Genomic DNA, 23,426 nt, shown 5'->3' on the forward strand with positions numbered 1-23,426 from the left:
ATACGGAGGATTCTGCTACGGCGCCTCTCACAGCCGGAGGTGCTTTAGATCGTTAAGTGACAGAAACAAACCAACCTAACACTGCTGCCTCATACCACTCACAAATATAAACTTTTGTGTAGAAGCTCCTTCTTCTCTGCTTTTTTTTGTTACTTCTACTTTCAGCTCGCTCAAAAGAATAAAATTCAACACTAGAAAAATTTATTTAGGGTAAAAAGACAGGTCCGTCGCTTTCTTCACCAAATTTTAGTCCATTGATCTGTTTTAACAAAATTTACAGATTTAGATAAATTTATTTTGCTTCAAGTGGTCACAAGAAGTCGTAGAGTAGTTGAGCGTATTTGATGAGTCTGAACAATCACTTAAAGCAGCCAGGATAGTGCCTTGAAAAAATAATTCATTCCAAATGCATTATTTTCGCTTCAGGTACAGTCCAGGTGGCTTCTCACAGCAGCCATACCCTCGATGGAGCACTGGGCAACTGCTTCTTGATTTGGATATGTTCTTCAAAAGATTTCTCGCCATAAAGGGGAGACAACCGAGGCCTATTGAAAGTAACTTTCTTGTTCAGGCAATGTGGCTGCACGGGAAGTGCATGAATAGGAGTGAAAATGGCAAAGCTTTGTCAGCGTGGGCCACCATTCTTGATGTTTTAGGGCTCACTGGTTGGCCATTTCTCGAGTTCAAGGGTGATCTAGTTGCGCTAGTTTCTAGCGGTGATCGACACTTGATGCTCCAGACACTCTATCGAGTCATTATCCTGACAAATGCACGCCATCCTGCTCCATCGCGAATCACGCTCAAAAGGCCGTTGACGTACCTGGAACGGTTCGCGTCTTTGTCTAGAGATGCTTCATCAAAACGGTATGAAGGAATAATCGTCCACGCATTGAGTATTTCCGGAAATAAAAGTGTCGGTATTATAGCGGGCCGACAAATAGCTAAGCTGGAAGAAAGTTTGCACAGCCTGGTGTATCTAGGCAGCAAACACGTCCAGTACGTATCGAATGACCTGTGGTCGGTGGACGCACTACCAAAAAGCACGCACTGGGACTGGCTGAGATACATGAAGCTCCTATTCAAGACAGAGACGCTAGTGAATGCTTCAACTGTCGTGTTCCTAGAAGATCCTTTGTTCTTCACTCGAATGAGCTCTATCTTCAAAATGCAGAACTACAAGACCGCAGTGGCCAACTATGTTGGCCTCAAGGCCCTCGTCACTTTGTCACCGCTTATGCCGTCCGAATACCGGCTGCTCTATGAATTCACCCTCGGGTCTAACATCAATCATTTCGACTCGCAACTCGCTGCTTGTGGCACTCTGCTGGAGAGCATGTATCGCTATGGCGTCGGCATAGCGGCCAAGTTAACGTCAAACGGGGAATACGCGAACGTGTACAGGACGCACCTCGACGACCAATTCGCGGCGTTCTTTGACGACATTCGTTCGACGCTCCGCGACATGCTGCAGTCGGGGCGCTCTTGGTTCTCTCATGATGACGTGAACACGGCTCAGCGGAAGCTACTTGACACAACATTCGTTTACGGTACGCAGGACAACTTCGTACAATATGAGAGTTATCGCCGGACACCAACGTTACCGTTAAATGCCAAGAAGAGCGTCCTGGAGACCACATTTTCAATTTTCTCATACTCTTCGTCTCTCTACTGGGGCGCAGTTGCCAACGGCGGAGGTCAGAATGTGACGGCCGCGTACGACAATGCGTACACGACATCTATCTTCGCGTGGGACAGTGAGTACCAGCCCACGAACAACTTGGTGTTTGCCCCGAACGCACTCGTGGGATTCCTGAGTACCTTCTCAAGCACGGTTCCCTACCAGCTCTACCCCGCCGTCCTGACGCCTTTGGTAAAGGCCTATTTGCAGGCACTTTTGCGCAGCAACTCTCACTTTGACGAACGGATGCTGCCGAAGAAATGGTGGAGCGAAGAGTCTATTGAGGCGTACCATAACATCACCCAGTGTCTCCGACATCAGTACGAGACGAGAGCGATTGGCGATGAAGATGGCAATGATGGAAACTCATCGTCGCAAGCATCAGTCAGATTTACCGTCACACGTTTGGAACAAGACTTTCTGGACAACGCTGTTTTATCGCCACTTTATCAGCTGTACGAACAAGCGCTCATAAAACACAAAGCCACGCAACTTTACTACAATATACCACATGTGCGCGTCTCCGCTAGAGAGCTGTTCTTCTACAATTACGCATGGGTCTTTTGTGACAACACCGGCGCTTCGAGTCAGAAACTACAGGAAACGATAGCTATGACTCCGGCTAAGCTGCGCCTTAATGTCGCTCTGAGTAATTTCCCGCCCTTTCTGAGAACATTTTCATGCTCGAAAAGGAAGAGGCAAGGGCCACGCTGCGAAGTGTGGAAACGATTTTAGTGATGCACTGGCAGAGAGTGCAAATTAAGGAACGTTTTTCTTTAGGTATGTTGTGCTATAATTCTTCGAAATGGTAATTTACATATGTTGGTATATGTTCGGGTGTTATTTAGAATTTCAAATATATTTCAGACCTGCGTATTGCGTTGATACAATTTCCCAAAGAGAAATAGTTACATAATTGACTGCACATAATAAAATGCGGCTTCTTTACTTTCATTGTAGAGCTGTGTAGCGTATGTATCTGAAGCATGCGTGATTGACGCGTACGGGTTTTTTTTTTTACTGTACCTTAGTAAGACCAGACAGATGCCTGGGCTAGTTGGTGATTGGGAATTCACAGATTTCAACAGCGCAAGAGATACGAGTAGTTACGACGTAACTACAAAAGAGACAAGGACAGAAAGTATTATTGCACAATTGAATACACAATTTAATAAAGCGTTCAATTTTATGCGAGTATGATAAACGTAAGCCTGAATTATGAGAAAAATAGCATTGGACAGCAGTGGCCACAGCTGTGTACAACGGCATGACGTAGTTGGAAGCTCATGACAGCTTAAACTGTCACTGCCGTCGTTCGCGACTATAAAAAGAAAAACAAAACATTTTCTAGTGTAGCCCTAATTATAAAAGGGGAAAGAGACCACCGCACTATCTTGTATTATCCAGATATTCAACATATTTTAAAAACTTTGCAAGTTTGAAAAGCGGGGAAGGAATCTAACGCATCTGTGCTTGCAATAAAGAAACTGTCATGAAATATATGCTCATAGTACCCATGCTGAATAGGTGTTTCCTAATGTTAAAATAATCAAAAGATAAATTTCGTAGCTCTGCTTCTGAGTGCAGTTGACCATGTTTGCATTCCCTAGGTAAGTACTAAACTGCATAGTATTAAATGCATACCAACTTTAGTACTAAAATGCATACTAAAATGCAAAGTACTGAAATGCATACCAACTTTAGAGATGAATGAGATACAATTGTAGGTGGTGACAAGATTGTCTACGACCACGCCTACAGTCAGTTGTTTTGAATGGTGTGTCTAGTGTAACGAAAAGTTAGGACGTTAGAAGCGCACTAATCTGTTATATACAAATGCAGCAAACTTAGTTTCCTTCCGCAGTGACGCAATGGACTCACGTTTGGTGGTTGTAACATATGCTGGTAACGCGCTCCTTCCTCTCCATGAAGGAACTTTTCTGGTTCGCGTTCACTGCTAGTGAGATCAGAATTTAAAAGCTGTAAATGGGTGAAATTTCATCTACATGAAAACCAAACACGTGAATGATCTTCACTTCAGCCCTGCGAGATCATGCTAACGAATGGAAGTGCCTGGGTCATGAAACGACAACAGTCCCAACCAGGAAAGCTTGTGTGAGAGCTAGTTAGAACATCAAGGGCGCTCGCCAAAAATCAATTTCAATCAAATGGTTTAAGAAATTTACACATATATAGGTATTAGCTCTCAAGTATTTTTGCAAGATAATATGAGCGGCAAAAATATTTGCACCCATGACCACTATTTGAAATTTGTGAACTATAGGAAAACCAGGTATGAAAAAATTCTCTATAATGTGAGCTTTTCGCACATCCTTTCACTACTTGCTTTTTTGCATTTTAGAGCAACGTGCTTTGATTACGAAGCAGTTGCTAATTAAAGCTTGAAAATTATTACACTTTCGAGTGTAGAAAAAAAGAGTAAATTGTGGTGCATTCGAGAATTTTCCTACAAAACAAAACCATCAATAAAATAATAAGTAACTTTCATCAAACTTCTATGAAACGTGCTATTTACACACATATTTGTCTTACCGGTTTGTTGTGCATAATCTCTATAATAAAATCTTTAACTTGCCAATAGCGCCGCTTTGATCTCAGTTGAGACGTCTGTAGCACCCTAAGGTAGGGCAATAAAAATCAGGACAAAAGGGCATACATCTCAGAATCATAGTGAATTTCTTCACAGAAAGTTCAATCTAAGTCAATTTTGTTTTAGTGGAGAAAAAAAGTGGCAGCTTTGCCGCAAAAGGGAAGCGATGAACATGATAGCCACAAATTGTAAGATCACGCGCAGAATGGCCCGCAGATCAAAACATGCCCCTCGTTTCTGACACACAAACGACGCACAAAACGTACTCACAGGTACAGATGAATGCGAATTAAGCGTCTCAGTTGGTACTTTGCTATGTCTGCGAAGCGCAGCCAATTCGCAAACAAAGATAGTGGAGCGAGTGCAGTGAGCTTTGTGCGCAGGTAACTACAACAGAATCGTTCCGGTGAAAACCCAAGGTCAGCAAAGACGTATGTTTGTCCCCACCTCAAAATAAGCGCATGTGTGAGCATCCGCCAGACCCCTCTCTGCGGGACAAAGTACGCATGGTAGATAAGAGCACGCACCGCCTCTTCGTGACGATGTGGCGACGCGCACTCATTGCGCCATCTTGCTGGTTATGCTGAAAACACGACAGTTCCCCCCACGATGCCCATCACCACCAGTAAGTGGTACATATATATAGCCTGCCGTTTGAACGTTGAAGGAGGTGCTCTTTTGTGGCGCAGTGGCAAGCACGTCACGTCACGTTTCAGAGGTCTGACGCTCCATTCCGCGCACCGGAGTCTTCTTCTGGGATATTTTTTATTGCGTTTTCATTTATATAGGTGCTTATACATAAAGGGTAATTCACAGGGACACCGGCTGCAAAATCCAGCTGAGAGTGTCCATATAATTGCTATCGCAAGCAAGCATTATTTTGTTATGAGGCCAATACAAGCAAAAACATTCGCTGCATAAAACGGAGTGGTAGTGCATAAACAACCCATGGCTCAAAGTATTCTTTTTAGTACCTTCTTTTGTATGCTACATTTACATTGGCTAACTCCACCTAAAGCAAGTTTTGCAAAGAATGCACAAAGAAATGAAGCGATGGGATGCTTCTGGCCATAACCTCGGGAGGTTATTTGGCATTCTGCGGTGAAACGAACAGTTCTTGGAATACATCCTCAGTGGTCCACGGCTGCCATTATTGTAAAAACTTCCATGGCCCTAACAACTTTCTGTACTCCCGACCTGCTCAGACAGCAGGTTTGTATGCGAGCGCGTGTCCCTGCTGTCATTAAACAAGTCGCCGTTGGTGGGCGCCCTATAAGCCTCCCGTGAACGCCCATTGCAAAGCGCTCAAGAGAAGAAGACAAATGGAGCTGCAAATGAGGGTGTGGGATAGACAGGTGTGGGATTTAAGGCTGATAATAGAGAAGTCCGCACCAGTATCTACCAGCGCTGTTACTGGACGTCCGTCTATATAAATGTCTAGATTGGCGCTTTCGATTTTCGTTGATGTCGTTGACGTCGTATCGTCCTTGGTATCGTGCGTCGTACGATCCGTTGTATCATTCGTCGTATCGCGTCGTAGAGAAGATGCTGGGGGTGTGATATCATCTCGACGGGCGGCAACCTTCCCCCCAAAGGTCGCTGCTGTTAGTTTCCCCGACGAGGGCTAGGAGATCTGCCCCGGACCACCTCGAAGTAACTTTGCTGCTGTGGCGAGTTAGGTGCAGGTTGTTAAAGGTCGAAGGAGGAAGTTGCTGATGATGGCATCCCACCGCTGCCATCAGTTGTTGCGAATGGGGGTCTACCCGGTCTCTTGTGGTAGCGTGGTGTAATCGGGTGGAGGAAACGAACGCTGACAAGAAGAGGATACGAAAACAAACAGCTTTATTTACACTTATTTACAGCAAAGAAAGGTTAGTGGTTTCACAAACCACGGGCGTGGTGGTTGAACTGTTACATGGTTCAGAGCGACGTCCAGCACTCTGCGGCGTCGTTTTAAGCCCTGTCGGTCTCCTCCTCTTTGAGTGGAACACCAATCACACACACACATCAGGTGAGGGGGACGAGCATGCACAGTCCACGTGAACGTCTAATATTGAGTCGTGATCACTTCACTGCAAGGTGGCTCCAGCGGGGCTCTTCCTCGTCGTGTGTGTGCCGCTAGTCGAGAGGTACCAAGCTTCTGACAGCATACATCAAAGGGTCTGTCGATTTGTTCGCTTAATTAGCGGGGCGATTTGCGGCGGCTGTCACGGTCTCTTCCAAGGGAGATGCTGTCTTTGTTGTCCTCTCTCGAACGGTTAACGGCGTCGTGGCGACACGACGTCTCACGCTCGGGCTAACAGGGACAATGCCTGGCGGGCATAGGCAGTCCGCTGATCGGCTACGTGATTGAGGATTAAAAGAGCGCCGCTCCCCTGTCAGCTCTGGCGCCAGTCACAACAGCTTCCCCCTCGCCAGATGAGTCGCCGAGGTCATTAGGCACCGCTGCTGCTCTAAGGGACGACGAAAGGGTCCGCATTTGAAAGTCAGGACCTCGCCGTTGCTTGCCGCATGGTCTGGGTGATTGCCGAAATCTTCGACAGCGTCTGGCAGACTGGCCGCCGAAGGGGCTGAGAGCCGCCTCAGTAGACCGGCTTATGCACAATGGCGTCTGCCCAGACGAATCGCCGGGCCAAACGTAACAAGGTGAAGGTGAGCGGGGTCAACGATAGGGCACATCGGGTTGCTGTGCTTGCAGGCCTGCACTGCTGTCACGGTGGTTATCGAAATAAGCACGAGGGGAGGTTTGTAGAAAGTACTAATTTGTTCGGTCACTGTATGAGCAATTGCGGAAAATATGGCCGGCTTCTTCGCAATGAAAGCAAAGTGGTCGACGGTCGACGGTGCGCCACAAGTCCGTCTTACGAATGAATGGTCGACTGGTGGGCATCCTTTGCGACCATGATGCAGATGTCGGCGGAGTGTACATCGGCGACGTTTGCATAGGCCCGTAAGACTGTGGATACGGCTGCGGCGGATTGGGAGCTGGGGTTCATGGCTCATTGTAAGGCCCTTGGCTGAAGTCACGATAAGCCAGTGGTGACGAGTTGTACGACACTGGATTGGGTCGACGGACAGCTGATGCGTAGCTTACAGACCACTGGTCTGAGAGCGATTCGGACAACGAAAATTCCTGGCGTAGTTCTTGCCGCACAACTTCTGCAACGCAAGCCATGGTACTTTCTTGCGGAGTCACAAGGAGGTTTCGGATCTGCTCTCGAACCACCTCACGAATGAGCTCACGCAGAGAACACTCTCTACCGGCAGTAAAAGCAGAGAGGCTGGGAGATGTCTTGTTTGGTTGGTCATGGTATCGGCGCCGTTGCTGCAGTGCTCACTCGATTGTCGTAGCCTGTTTGACGAATTCCATGACGCTTGTGGGCGGGTTGCGTAGGTGACCAGCAAACAGCTCTTCCTTGACGCCCCTCATCAAATGTCGGAGTTTTTTAATTTCTGGCATCTCGGGGTCAGCCCACTGAAATAGGCGGGCCATGTCTTCCACAAACATGGCAACGCTCTCGTTTGGTTCATGTATGCGTGCCTCGATGAGCTGCAGAGCAGAATCACGGCGGTTGGTGTTTCCGAATGTCCCGAGAATTCGCTGCTGAAATTCCTCCCAAGAAGACAGCGTTGACTGCCAAAGCAAAGTAGACGCGCGATAGCTTTTGTTCAGTGGCCCAGCGGTTGACTTTGGCAACTCGCTCATACTGGGCTAACCAGTCCTCAACGTCTTCGTAAACCTCACCGTGGAAGGTCTCAGGAATCAGAGGCTGAGCAACAGTAAGCTCTGAAGGCCCTCCGGTAGCCATTTCTCCAAGCGCGGTGTGTTGCTGGGGAAGTTCAATCGGGATTGCCTCGGGATTAAGGCCTCACCGTCGGCGACTGTAGCGGTGGACAGGAGTATCCACTGCAGGAACAGGTTGCGGTGGCAGACTCGATGTGCCAGGGCGTGGAGGTGTCCCAAGCATCAGTTGGAGAAGTCCAGCAGCTCTACCAATGTCACTGATTGAAAATGAGAGAATACAGGACGAGGGTGCGACCAGGAAAAGCGAGTTCTGTATTAACAGAACACAAGAGCAGCCGCTTCGACGTCGTCTTCCTCGGAGGAACCGTGGGTGCTCTCCACGCTCATCATTTTTTCATCCTCTGTCTTCTTGCCTGGCCTGTAGCCGTGAAAATATGTTGTCCTTTTTAGATGCAAAGCAGCTCTTTGACTAGCCCGAATAACGCTGTTTCTCCGTACGCATCGCTGTCCTCACCGCAGGTGTTGAAGTGGTGCCAAGTAGCTCGCGCCTTCCTTGCAGTGCGCGGTGACGTCTCTCTGAGCGGCGAGCGTCAGTTTGTGCTGTATGTCCGGGGCAGTTTTCCTGGTTTAGGGCTACACTTAACAGACTACGCAACACACGCAGGCACATGGCAGTTCGCGAAATAATGAAAGGCCTTGGAGAGTCCCTGAGCATATAAGATTGCTGTCTCAAAACTTCTTTGGTTTTAATGGCGAGTGCTACCACGAGTGCGCTGTTGTGTTAATTTTGATTTCGATTGTTAAGTGGCGCCCCGCATGGCAGTGATAGTTATCACATGTATATGTGTGTAAATAAAAGAGTTGGTGATGAGCCAGCTGTTCGAGGCGGACGTTCTTTCACTCAGTGCACCGGCCCAAGTCGGTGGTGGCTGCCGCCCGCAGCGGCGATTCGTTCTTCTTCGACGGCGTCGCAGCCAGCCCAACACCGACACAACAGCGAGGGCTTCCATCATAGTCGCCGAGTTTGTATTGGCTGGAGCACAAGCGAAAAAAAAACTGGGCAGCGTGCTGAATCAACAGCGGCCAGTGAAAAGCCGTGCATGCCGCAGCGGTCTGCATCCGTATAAATGTGTGTGAGTTCAATTCGAACTGCTCGGTCAGTTACCTGAATATGGCGTTGCCACGCGCTGGTTGTTACAACGTACTCATGTTTTTCATTATTGGAGAAATATGAATTAGCACAGAGACACGAGCGGAAAAGGGCACTAATTTCTCGTCACTGTATTGGCCCGGGGCTGTGCAAGATATCCTAAGCCAAGTAATATTTCCGCACCCGTTGGTGTGAGACTAAGTCATTCTCGCTGCGAGATGAAGACCGCAGCCCTAAGCTCCTTGAAGGTGTTCTAAAACCCCAAGGCAAGATGCCGATCTGTGGACGTCCCGATGGGTAGGCTGAGGGCAGCCTTGTAGGCAGTACGAATAAGGGTATCCTCTCGTTCAATCTCTCTTACTGAGCTTTTGGTAAGGAAGAACCTACGTTAATCTGTGAAGTACAAAGGCTTGGTTTATACAATCGGTGAGCAACTGACGTGGACGGCTGGCAGTGGTAAAACAATTATTCCTGAAATAAGGGAGATATGCAGGGACCGCCCCTTAAGTGTTGTCCTCATCATCTTCGCCCCACGCTTGCTTATATTCATGACACACAATAAAAATATTTCAGACACCAAAAACAAATCTAGAAAAGTTAAAAAGTTTTTAGTACTTATTTTAGGTGAACATATATTTCTTATCATCACCCTGGAGGAAAAAGTTCATCTCTACTCAATAGAGAAGAACGAATGTTTCAACAATTTACTAGCCTGGGTGTAAAGGTCTTCGCGAAAATTCATATTCAGCTTGGGGTAGTGTAATCATTTTTCGCGAAAAATATTTTGTGAAAAAGTTTTTGCTTTACTTAGATAGTCCTTGTTTTGTTTTGTTTTTGTTTTTTATTCAAGCGAATAGCAAGTGATTGAGCCCCAAGGTTGAGACAAGTGCCAATGTATGACCCAGATTTGCATATAAAACGTCTTGTTAGACAGTTGATAATTTTATTTTTATAAGTATTAGCATTTAGTGGTTACTGCTACCAGGGCCAACGGGATGTAAAAGAAATTTTTAAAATACCACGCGACATACCCGCTTGCACGTGAATACAATTTGCGATTGCTGTCCTGTTTCCGCGTGACAACGTTACGATGCCTTCGCGATGGCACGCTACAACTATAAGTAAGCACAGCGGTTATCCTTTGTGTTACTGCTATTAACACGTGCGCCATCGTACAGGTCTGCCAAGGTCGCAAACCCCACAAAATGCATAGCTCGTTTTCAAGCGGAACGTCAGAGAACACTGCAATAGCAGGTCGCCAGCCGGCATGTAACGTCTAATTGATTTCTTTTCTATTTCGCGGGAATATGTAGTAAGCACAAATACACCAACGCGTAATAAATAGATAGTCGGAAGCTATATAATCAGATGTCATGCAAACCGATGCACAACGTTCTTAACAGTATCTTCACCCCGCTTCGTTACTTCAATGGTTACTTTAATAAACATGCATATAGGCAATAAACAGAACACAAAAGCAGTCTTGGGTACTCTAGGCAATAACCAGCAACCTCCAATTCATCGTGTGGTGATGGATTGTATTGGCCTTTTTTCAACTCTGAATAGAGATATCTAGGGCATGCTGTATATAGTCCCAGGCACGTGCACGTATGCACCTCACAGATTTACCGAGGACGTCAACGCGTGGCACATTGAATTCTCTATAGAAGGCATCAATGAACTCGTTATGCGAGGAGCACCAGCAAAAAAAAAGAAAACATAAATTGTGTTTCAGACATTCGTGCGCGCGCCAAATGTTTTCGCCATCCTACAGGAGCAGTGAACGAGAGCTTTGACCTCAGTGCGACAGCAGGGGTCGCTGCAAACGGCGAGACAGTGGAGATATGCTTGGAGGACGTAGGTTCTACGCATGGAGTAAACATGCAGCTGTTCAATATGCAACTACACTGCTTGTACGTTGGGCGTATGCATTAGATATGTCACGGTGTTAGAAGTGACCACTCGTTCTCGCTGCTAGGCGCTCATGGTAGAACAGTCTATGTTGCACGGGTGAGCCCCACATTTTGTTTCGCACATATGCGTAGCACGATATATAAGCAGAGAATTATTTTAGTAGTTCGCTGCAACACTGAGGCTTGTCGTGTTGCATGACAGCATAATTCCGCTACGCTGCGTTTTTTTACTCGTGCTGAATACATCGTGGATGTCAAATATTTTCTTCATTCTGCGCAATATCTTCTTTTTCAGGTAAATTATAAAGGGAGACGATATTGTTATCAGTGGCTTTTCAGCCTACTTCCCGCAAGCTGACCACCTCGTCGAGTTCAAGGAGAAGTTATACGCTGGTGTTGATTTCGTCACAGAAGATGATGCTAGGTGGCCTCGAGGTGGGCTTTGTTTTAAGATCACGAAGTTTGTTGCTATTCACCATACAATACCGTTTGGATCAAACATCTCACGTTTTCTCCTGTGTGTTAAGCATTTGTTTAACATGTCGGTTGTGATAGTTTCTGGTCCAAGCTGTTATAGTACTCCCAGTCGAGGCACAGCCAGGACTCCAACATATATTTCACCTGCTGGACGTTCTAACCCCTATGGTATACGAGTTTATTGGCGGCAAGTAATCCCCGATCAAAACCACAATCTATCCTTTATCGAATTCATGATATTTTAGGTACCTGTACATGGCAATAGACATTGAGTAGTAAAATAGACCTTAAACGCATTATTGTGCCAAAAAAAAGGCACAGCTTTGCCGTGAAGGTGAAGGAGTGAACGCGATAGCAACAAATTGAAAGGTCATGCGCAGAATGTCAAGCAGATCGAAACGTGACCCGCGTTTCTCACGCGCAAATGATGCACGAAACGTACTCACAGGTACAGGTGAATGCCAATAAGCGCCTCAGTTGTTACTTCGATGAATGGATGGATGGATTGATACGGCTGTACCCTTAGATAGGGCAGTGGCTAACGCCACCAAGCTGTAATAGTTGGTGAACATAAAACTAGATTTTTTCCTTTAAATAGTGAGGTTGAGTACTCGAACTTTGCAGTGAAGGGTTTGATTTTCACTCGTGCCTTGACTTTAGCCACCAATCAGATAACCTCCTTCTAGTTAATTCTACCCGCTTGAAGTCTATTTTGCCCTCCCTGTCCCTAAACCACAGCGCTTCGCTGTGTCTGAAAAGCGCACCTTTTTGGCAAACTATTGCGACGAATATTTGTCAGCATCAATAAGCATTCCTTGGAGCGCACTACGCTTGCACTTTGCAAACTTAGCATAATGTCCCGAAACATTTACATCGATTACGACAGCGGCGGTTACTGGCTCTCCTCTAGGACCAAGCAGGCTCCATTTATGGGTGACATAATTATGTCAAAGCCTCTGTAAGATTAATGGCGAATTCTAAGGTGTTAAAGACTCACTCGATGTTCAATTGTCTTAACTGACGACTAAAAATAACTTAGACTCAAAGAAAAAACACTATTTACCAAAATATTGCGCATTATCAAACTTTTTATTACACTATTTATAGATAAGTATAGTCAAGCGCTATTTCTTCATCCAATCCTAATCATTATTCCTAGTATCTTACCTTTCTTTACCACCCGAGAGCTGTGGGCGGAAAAGGCGCACAGCAAGTGCGAACTCGTGTTCTAAATATGATGTCTCGGTCATGACGCGAAACCGCGGCAAGGAACGCACTATACGGCAACATTTGATACTCATATCCTCTGCTCTGCCATACCAAAGTTACTATTACTGTGCTGCCTCTTTTCTTTCTTGCTTGAAAGGGCCTGGGTCACACAACACGCAGTAGACTTATTCGGGCATGAATGAAAAGCAATTTTTATTGTGCTGATAATGGTACATTGCTATTGCTGTGCTCTGCGACAGGAAAAAAAGAACGCCAGACCTCCGCGAAAGGTGCAACACAGTTCCAGTGAAAGCTAGAAGAGCGGCCTGTCAGAGCCTTTCATAAACCCCCATTAAGTGACTGCTGTAAGCACACTTGCTTGCTACCCACTACGTCATTATAAAAATTACCTTTGGGTACACTGTAAAAAATTTGCTCACAATGACGCTGAATATACCAGCAGCTCTATTTCCAAGCCTATGGTCATCATAATGACGACAGGCTGTTATTTTCAAATGACGGCACAATTTTATCATTTTCATGTGTTTAGTATTATTTCAAAATACAAGCAAACCGTCAAATTGACATCTACATCAAAATAATGACAGGCCAGGCCATCATTTTTATTTGAGAGCACAGTTTTATCATTTTGATGTGTTTTTCGTCATTTCAAAATACAAGCAAACCATCAAGTTAATAACATTTACATCGAAATAACTAAAGGTCGTCGTTTGCAAATGACGGTATTCTCTTTCCACATTGACGTTTTTTTAGTGAACTTCATGCACATCTGAACTGTCCGATTGACAACCTTTGACCGTCAAAGGTTGTCAATTTTAGATTAAAGTAATTACTAATTAGTGTCAAATAACGTCTTTTTGTCAAATAAAACTATTATTAGACCATCAATGTAGCACTTTCTTTGTAAGGTGACAGCAGGCTTTCAATGCATTGTCGATAATGGCTCATGAGAACAAGTGTATTCTGTGTCATTATGAATTGTAGTGTAGTCTACGTCGCCATGCCACTGTCATTCAACATGGGTAGCACTGCATAACATATGCAACGAAATTTTTGGTGAATATTTGCACATTTATTCTTCAAATTATTTAAGAAGGCTAAGCACCTTTCGAGCTACTCCGCTGACTCTGCCTTTACCACAGCGTTCAGTCGGGATGATCTGCCCCTTGTACCTGGGAACGAAATAGAATGACCAAATAAATCCATGCTCCAGAAACTGTAAATCACATACTTTGGCTTCAGAATTTAAACGCCGGAAATGTGTCAACTGCACTAACTTGTGTGATACAGACACTGCATTTTTATTTATTTATTTGTTTATTTATTTATTATACCTCAAATGCCCCAGCATGGCGTATTACAAGAGGGGTGAGCCGTGGTAAAGATTTCTTTTAGTGTGGGTTTTGAACAGAACTGGGCTTGTGTGGTGCACGACGTCGGGTGGAAGATCATCCCTATCTATTGCTGTCTGAACAAAGAACGAGCGAAGGTGGGTAGTTGTGCGGGTATGCGCAGGATAAACAGTGCTGCGGTGGCTAGTACGACAAGAGATTCGATGTGCGGACAAGATACTAGATTCGTCAGACAATGAATGAAAGAATTTGTGAAAGAGGGTTAGTCGAGCGGCCTTGAGTCGCAATTCTAGATTCTGAAGTTGGGCTTGGTCTTTCAGATTTGTGACACTTGAGTGATATGAATATTTAGAATAAATGAACCTTGCTACCCTATAAAGAATAGATTCCAACATTTTAGATAGATTACATTGGTGCGGGTTCCATACGGCGCAAGCGTATCCGAGTTTCGGGCATACTAATGTTAGGTAGGCTGAACGTTTTACAGGAGGAGAGACAATGCGTAAGTTTCGTCTGAGCTAGCCAAGAACTTTATTTGCTCAGTTACAGATGTTTATTATGTGGGGTATCCAATTAAGATCGGGAGTTATGTTTATACCTAAATATCTATAGGAGTCCACGGGGGACAACTTAGAGCCGAAAATAAATTATGCTGGAGCCAGATAATGTTTCCTACAGTGAAAAGAAACGACGGATGTTTTGTTAATGTTGGAAGAGTCATTAGCCAAGTTCTGCACCACGTTCCAATTGTTAGTAGATCGTTTTAGAGAATGCAGGAGTCATTAGGGTCATTAATAGGACGATAGATGACACAGTCATCTGCGAATAAACGGATACTTGACGATATATTATTAGGGAGGTCGTTTATATAAATTAAGAACAGGAGGGGACCGAGAACTGTTCCCTGGCGAACAGTCCTCGGTCCCCTCTTGGCTACGTAGCTCCACTTTGGTGGCACTGAGTAGCCACTCTGACTAGCCACGCTGAGTAGCCACAAAGTGGCTACTCAGCGCCACTTTGGTGTGTCAGAAAAAAGCGTGTGCTATTAGAGGGTGCAGAAAGGGAAGCTGCAGATGTGCAATCCTCGGAAAATGTCATTTTGTGGGCGAAGTGCTGTTCATTCGCAGCTGGAGGGTACGCTAGGGAACTTTGTGTGGGAAGTTCATGCATGCTCGCTGCCAGTGACCGTGGATACCATTCGCAAGAAAGCTGTGGAACTCGCTCGAGAAGCTAGGCTCACGAGAGAAGAGTTTCATGCATCAGACACTTGGGTGCGTCGATTCATGAGACGCAAAAGATTTTATTTCACATCCATCTGTCATAAGTTTCCAGACGAGTTCAAAGACAAGCTTATAAACTTTCAGGGTTTCGTGAACTGGTTTCGGGAGCAGAACAACTGCATGATGGGGCACATTGACATTGCCGATGAGACCCCCGTGTGGTTTGACAAGCCTTCATCGACCGTGATCATGCAGCGTGGCGTCAAGGGTATGAAGGTGTGGTCCACTGACAACGAGCACTCGCGCTTCACCGTCATGATGGCATTCATGGCAGATGGTAGAAAGCTTCCGCCCTTCATCATTTTCAAAAGTAAAACAATGCCGAAAGAAGTGTTCCCGCCCGGTGTTGTCGTTCGCGTCAACAAAAAGGGATACATGGATGAGGCCATGATGCTCGAGCGAATACGAGTAGTCTGGAACCTTCAGCCAGATGCACTGCTGCTTCTTTCCAGCATGCTGGTGTTAGATGCGTTTTGTGGTCCCTTAACCGACGCTGTGAAGCGCGCACTGGGCGATGAAAAAACGGACCTCGCCGTGATACCAGGTAGTATGTTGTCCACCCTCGAACCGATCGACGTTGCGTTAAACAAGCCCTTCAAGCACAGAGTGCGGCTGAAGTACCAAAAATGGATGTCCGGTGACAACCCAAAGACACCAACAGCCCACCTACAGAGGCCTCCGCTTGCGACTGTTTGTGGCTTGGTGCTTTCCGCCTGGCGCTCCTTGCCAGAATTCCATGGTTGAAAATGCTTTTAAGAAATGTTCCATCAGCACCTCACTGTATGGCACGGAAGGCAACGCACTGTCGGAGGCGGCCAGTGACAAACTTTCGTCTTTAAAAGAGAGTGGTGCTTTGTCTGACGAATAGGAACAGTTGCGAACGCGGTTGAGGGGAGCTCCGACGATCGGGGTGCGGTTGCCCAATTCGCAAATAAATGTCGTTATGAATGGTGCAAACATGATAATCCTGACATGCGTGTCATGTAAGAACATGACAACATACCACGCTCATAGCGTGCTCGCGGTGGTTTCGATAGCTTTATATATAATAAATTTGGCATCCCGTGATGTGAATTGATGACGAAGATAAACGACACATTTAAACGGGATAGAGTGACATATCAACCTTTCTCATTCATGCTTCGCATATCATCGATTCCCACTGTACGTGGGATCTGCCATTTTTTTCAGTAAGCATCAAATTCAAGGCAGATTTTATTGGAGATTAAGCCACCGGTACTCGTCTCTACAAGCTATTTTATCGGGTACAACTATATTTTTATTTATGATTAACGTGCACGGGTGTCGTCCGCAATTCAAAAGAAAGCGCGCGTGCCGCTCTTCTTGTGCGGCTGTGGAGGTGGCTACCTACTACTCCGCGACTACTACTACATAAATCGTGGACCCATAGCGCACTAATTAAGCGGCTTCGTTGCTAAAAGACCGCACTCGCATTCCAGCCAGATGCCCCCTGAACTGCGATGATAGGCGTGTTATGAGCAGCCGTTCTCAGCTTATTCAAGCAACGTTTGACCACACCTTGCTAAATCATATGAGTACGAAGTAATGCATATCCAGCTATTGTGAAAGCGTGTAACCAACACTGCAACTACAACTGCGCCGTTTTTTATAAGAAATAGCCAGATCTGGAAACTAAACATCACTATATTTTGCTAGATTATGAAACGCGCCTATGGTTCTTCAACTTCTCATGCAACATCCGGCAAGATATGTTCAATTTGTGGTTGTAAAACGAACTTAAAGATGCAGTCCCCGCAGATGCTTGAATTCAAGCTTAGTGAAGTGCAATAAACCAGAGCTGCTCCTACATAGAAGTGTGGCAGCTTGGGCTAGTTGGTATGGCATGACGATAGTTATAGCGCGAGAACAAAATGACGACACAGAAACAAAAAGGACACAAAGGACACGAGCGCTAACTTTCAACTGAGTTTACTGCGCAGAGCACGAAAATATATAAAGGAGACAGTAACCATGGGACAGAAACCATATGGCACAAAGAGCAAAACATGAGTAAGAGAAAAAACAAAAACAAGAAACAAAGCACAGAATAAGGCAAAGAAAAGTCTACAAGAAAACGAAACAGAAAAGTAAAGATAATATAACTACTTGCGCGCACCATAACCTTCCAGGAACCGTAGTTCCTTCTCGGACAGAGACACAGAGGGCTTGCTAATGCAGGACACCTGTTTGCGTGCCATCTGCGCGGACTCGACAATAAGTCAGGTGCGCTCATCTCTGTGCTTGTACAGCCTCGCTGTGTCCGTGAAAATGAGCACACAGTTGTACTCAGTGCAGTGCTGAGCAAGAAAACCATCTTTCCTGTTTCTAACATTGTTAGCGTGTTCTTTCAGTTGATCGTTCAGACAACTTAAGGTCGTTCCCACATAACAAACACCGCATGAGGGGGGGGGGCTGCTATTGACAACTTCCCGGGAGCATGCGACATACCTGTTTCTATGTTGAACTCTGCATTCCATTGATGACTGCATTTTCAGGAGGTTTGTAGATTTGGTGAGGCTGAATAATTTGAACGGTGCCGAGAACAGGACACGAACTCCAACATGTTTTCCGATTTTCTTGGGCCTGTGTGATATCTGGTGTTTGTATGGAATCACGGCTATCCTTTCACGCTCTGTATCCGTGTTGCTCGGATTGTTGTCCTTCTTGTCTCTGTGTCGTTGTTTTATCACATCATATGTGGTTTCGGTTGAGGCAACTACTATACACCTAAAAGGAGCAGCTGGCAGCAACCACTCTGTATACTACATAGCTTGAGGTTCATGTCTCTGCCGAGGATCTTCCTGTGCTTTATAGCGGCAGGGTGGTGTAAGAATATTATTAGAATTGCGCTGGGTTTCATGCTTTCTTTCCCAAATCGTTTCAAAATAATCAACCTAAAGTGGTCTTCAAATACTGGGCTTAACTCGGTTACGTTAAAGAAGCATGGCCATGTGTGTTCCTGTACGACACTTATAGGTGCAACCACATAACAAAGTGTCAACAAACATGATAGAGATGAAAGCGTGCACAATGTTCACTAAGCGAGCTGCAACCAGCGTTATGAAAAATGGCGCGAGCGCAAAAAAAAATATGTTAGCACGGCGCGTGTGTCGCTCGTGTCAAAGGGCAACCGCGAAGGAGGCCAACCACGCGCAGAAACAACGGTGGAGAACGGGAGGACTCATAAAGGACGAGAAGGGAGAGAGAGAGAGGAGGTTGCGCACTAAGTGGCGAGTACAGTTACAGTGCACTCTAGTACAGTAGATGGCAGTACTTTCACAAGATCAAGGGGTTTTAATTCATCATTCGGTTCTTCGATGCTCACACCTCACTCCGCCACCTTGGAGGGTGGAGACAACTGTGTCGTTTGCTACGATGTCCGCCATTACGATGTCATCTCCGCTAGTCGCCTGTAACCACGATGGCCAGCCCGAGTGTCCCGCAGCTGCATACAGACTTTGTTGTGTCAGAGCGTGTGGAACTCAAAGAACATGAGAGGAATACAAAGTTTCTGCATAGGGAGTTTGGAGGTGTCACACTTCTATTTTTTAATTTCTACTTTTAAAGCGCTGAGCAGTCTGACTTGCTAGCAGCGGAAAACTACCTGCCACGTTTGCGGCGTTATCAGCCTCAGCTAGCATCTTCTTGGACCTGTCGGGAACTATTCACATAGGTTAAATTTCTGAAATACACGCACCCAAGTACGATGACCTTTCATTCAGTCTATGTGTTGTATGCCTTCGACAAAAATATGAAAACAAACTTAATTTATTTTTTATTTTATTTTAGAAGTACCGTCAACCCTCTATTGAGGGACATTACAGGAAAGGTACGACACACTGTACAAACAAATTGGGGATATAACTATTCATCTCCCAATGATAAACAAGGTATACATATATACAAATCCGTGAAAGCTCTGCATTTCAAACGAAAAACGAAAAACACACGCCCTGATTCGCAATGCAACGAATAACAATCGTAATTATATTTACAATAAATTACACAAATGTAAATAAAGTAAATGCACAAATTCATTAACATCACCAGCAAAGACTATGTTACTCGGTAACCCATTCCAATCTTCAATGACATCGGGGAAGAAAGTATCACGGTACGCCTTCGTTCGTGCAAAATAAGGGTGCAGTACTCGTGTATGGTTTGCCCTCTCGCTTCGTTTCCCAGATTGTTCTACATAGTCATTTCTGTTAATTGTAAACTCACCTTCTAATTTTGAAAAAAAAACTTTAATCTATTTTTCCATCTGCGCTTGTGGAGCGTGTTCAGATCACATAGTTCAAGCATTTCTGTGACTGAATTGTTCTGCTTATATCTCGAGCATATAAAGCGAGCTGCAAGCCGTTGTATGCGTTCAAGTTTATTCACAAGCACTTTTCGTTGGGGACTCCAGACAATACTGGCATATTCCAGTATCAGCCATATGAAAGTTTTAAAAGCAATAAGTTTTATGTCCATACTAGCACCCTACAATTTTTTTTAATATGTACAATTTTTGTGAGGCCCTAGAGCAAACATTATCAATATGTGTGTGCCACTTTAGGTTATGTGTTATTGTGAGACCTAGGTACTTAAACGCAATAACTGTCAACAACGTGTGATTCCCGATACCGTATTCAAATGGAATCATCGGTTTTTTCCTAGAAATGTGAGTGAGGGTAGATTTCGAATAATTAATTTCCATTTCCGAAGCTTCACAACATGAGTTTAATTCCTTTAGACATTCGACAATGTTCAATTGGTCCTTCCTACCAGTCACTCACGCGTAAATAAACAATCATCAGCAAACAGTTTGAGCTTAACCTGGGGTTTTGCTATATGTGCGATATCATTGACAGAAATCGGAAACAATAAGAGCCCAAGAACCGAACCTTGTGGAACTCAAGAAAACACTTCAAGTGGACTAGACATAGAGTTATCTATTTTCACGAATTGCTTACTGTCATTTAGGTAGCCTTTAATCCAATTAAGTAAAAGTTGACTTAGTCCAGTGCAGTGAAGCTTATTCAGTAATCTGTCGTGAGGTACCTTATCGAAGGCCTTAGCGAAAACACCAGTGACCTTTTTCTTAGCGTGGCCTTGGGCTACCACCACCTGCTGCATGCTTTCGATTTCCGGAACAAAGACTCGGACGCACAGTTCGCTGAAACGGCCAACATCGCACAAATCTATGCAGATGACATCAATTTGTTCATTCATATCTAAAGCTGTCGCAAAGTCATGAATAGTTTCGATAAGCTGTGTTGTAGTCGAGACTTTACTCCTAAAGCCATGCTGATAAGGATAAAAGTAATTTTTATTTTCTAGGAATGTGATCATATGCTTGACAATGACATGCTCCAATATTTTGCAGCAGATAGATGTGAGCGATACGGGACGGTAATTATTGGTGGACAACCGATCACCACTCTTGAACACAGAAACAACTACAGCTGTGCGCCAGTCCGATGGCACTGAACTATTACAAATAGACTTTTGAAAAATAACTTCTAAGTAGTAAGACATCCACTCCGCATAACGTTGCAGAAAAGGGATGGGTATTTCATTAGGCCCACATGCTTTCTTGGAATCAAAAGACAATAGACTATTCAATACTCCTTCTCGACTGATAGTAATCTCACCCATCGCCTCAGATAAGTGGCATATTACATCCTCTGTTTTAGAGTTACATCTGCGCCTTGCAAAAACAGACTGAAAAAAAAATGTTAAGACTATCTGCAATTTCAACATTCTAATCACTATTTCATTTCCACATTTCTGTTGGTCAATATTATCGCGCCATTCGGACATATAAAGCCAGAACTTGCGAGGTGAATGTATAAATAAAAAAACTCAACTTTTGACCAAAAAAAGCGTGCTTAGATTCCAACAAGTATTTCTTCAATTCTTTTCGTACACGTGCTATATCCTCGAAGCCATGGTTTCTTTTCCTCCATAGCCTTTATAACTTTCGCTTTTTGTGAATAATATCTCGTGTTATCCACGGATTGCGCTTTTTAGTCTATTTTACTCTACTAGGAGCGAATTCGTCGATGCAATATTTAATATCTTTGAAACGTTGTCACAATTCTTACAGTGTTTGGCGCTTGGATGCATGCTCAAAATGATCAAATGAATACCCCAGCATATCAAGAATTGAAGTGTCATCCGTGTTCGTGTAATCTTTTACTTGCACAGTCTTATAGGTTCTAGCTCGTGAAACACTCAGTGCAATAGTAACAGAGACCAACCTATGATCAGAAGTTCCTTCATCAACACAGATATTATAATTTCACAATTTGTTTGAAAGGAACACCAGGTCCAACACTGACCAAGACGAAGATGTCATTCGTGTATATTCGCGCACTATTTGGGTTAAGTTATGAGCAAACATAATTTCCAACATCTCTTCGTCACTATCAATCTCGAGGTGTCCGGGTAAAAAAGCGTCCCAATTAATGTGAGGCAGATTAAAGTCTCCAGTAAGAATTAGCCTGGTGTTCCCATTTACATGGGCACAAAGAAAGTTATTCAATTCGTCAAGGTAGTCTGATGCTGTTGTGGTTGGTCTATACAGGACACCAAGAAGGTATACTGTGTTAAAAAGGCTAACTTTGCACCACACTGTTTCAGGTACATTGCTTTTTTGCCCCGCCGCGGTGGTCTAGTGGCTAAGGTACTCGGCTGCTGACCCGCAGGTCGCGGGTTCGATTCCCGGCTGCGGCGGCTGCATTTCCTATGGAGGCGGAAATGTTGTAGGCCCGTGTACTCAGATTTGGGTGCACGTTAAAGAACCCCAGGTGGTCAAAATTTCCGGAGCCCTCCACTACGGCATCTCTCATAATCAAATGGTGGTTTTGGGACGTTAAACCCCACAAATCAGGTACATTGCTTAGAACATGCGCGGCCACAACAGAGTTATTTACTACGATAGCGACCCCGCCTCCTCGCGAGTTTTTCTCAGATCTAAAGATTTTGTAGCCTTTTGGCACAATGCAGTTATCAGGGACACAACTGTGTAGCCACGTTTCAGTTACGGCCACCACATGAGTACTTCGTGATAGCAAAACGTATTCAGGTCCAGTTACTTTGTTAACGATGCTTCGGGCATTAAATAAAAGAAGCCGGAGCTATGTCTGTGGTGAAGAAAAGGGCGTTCCTAGCGTGTTAGATGACATGCTCTTGTTTCTTGTAGTGCTCCTTCCTGCACCGGCACCTTCAAGAGCATATCGCTGTTTCTGTTTATCTGCACGATTTTGATAAATTTCTTCTCGAGTGACATCCCAGCCATATATATATTACCGTTTACTTTAATCTTATCATGCACCAACTTAACCTGCGCACCTTTAGCCCTATCTGAACTGCACTTTTCCGTAGCTTGCTCCTTATTTCAACCGTGTCTCGGGCGTAGTTGTGGCTTATGGTTATATTGGTCCTTTTAAGTTTCTCGCAGTTTCTTAGAACACTTTCCTTCTCACGGTAATCATAAAACTTCATGAATATGGGCCTATCTGTCCCAGGTTTTTCCTTACCGAGTCGATAAATTCTTTCAATCGTTTGAATATCTATACCAAGGCTTTAGTTAAAGATCGCATCGACCACGATTTTCTTTTCTTCAAATCAACAGCTGAAGATCCCTTGCTTTAAGGAACACCAAAAACCAAAAGATTATTGCGTCGACTGTGGTTTTCATAATCTGCAAGTTTAGCAGCTTGTTCCTGCACGATATGCTCTAGGATTTCAATTCGTTTATTCAATTCCTATATTAGCGTAAGATAGCCACTTATTTTTTTAGTTTTATCATTCAATGCATTGATTTCTTCCTTTAGTGCGTCCATTTTACGGTTCGAAGCCCCTTGGTTGTCTAGAATAGATTGTAGCATTTGAGTATTAGTGGGCCCAGGGTTTTCCTCAACATCGCCCGACAGCAGGATTGAAATCGTTGTACAGCAATGACAAAGAATACTGAAAC

The 23,426-nt window shown here is 44.7% G+C and overlaps 1 protein-coding gene and 1 long non-coding RNA gene across 2 annotated transcripts in view; both read left to right on the forward strand.

Moving 5' to 3' along the window:
- Positions 1-1,165: 1,165 nt before the first annotated feature.
- Positions 1,166-2,413, forward strand: LOC142803142 (phosphate-regulating neutral endopeptidase PHEX-like). The gene has a single exon (XM_075888244.1). The coding sequence runs from the start codon at positions 1,166-1,168 to the stop codon at positions 2,411-2,413; it is 1,248 nt and encodes a 415-aa protein (XP_075744359.1).
- Positions 2,414-11,107: 8,694 nt separating this feature from the next.
- Positions 11,108-23,426, forward strand: part of LOC142803506 (uncharacterized) — a 101,317-nt gene continuing 88,998 nt past the window's right edge. Inside the window, exons 1-2 of the long non-coding RNA XR_012894146.1 lie at positions 11,108-11,194; positions 11,393-11,532. This is a non-coding gene — a long non-coding RNA (uncharacterized LOC142803506). The remainder of the gene's footprint in view (positions 11,195-11,392; positions 11,533-23,426) is intronic.

The sequence above is a fragment of the Rhipicephalus microplus genome, chromosome 3, assembly GCF_043290135.1.
Source record: "Rhipicephalus microplus isolate Deutch F79 chromosome 3, USDA_Rmic, whole genome shotgun sequence".
Taxonomy (NCBI): Eukaryota; Metazoa; Arthropoda; class Arachnida; order Ixodida; family Ixodidae; genus Rhipicephalus; species Rhipicephalus microplus.

What these genes read in the sequence shown, in the direction of transcription:
- LOC142803142 (XM_075888244.1), top strand. Translation starts at nt 1,166, where the DNA reads ATGCAGAACTACAAGACCGCAGTGGCCAACTATGTTGGCCTCAAGGCC.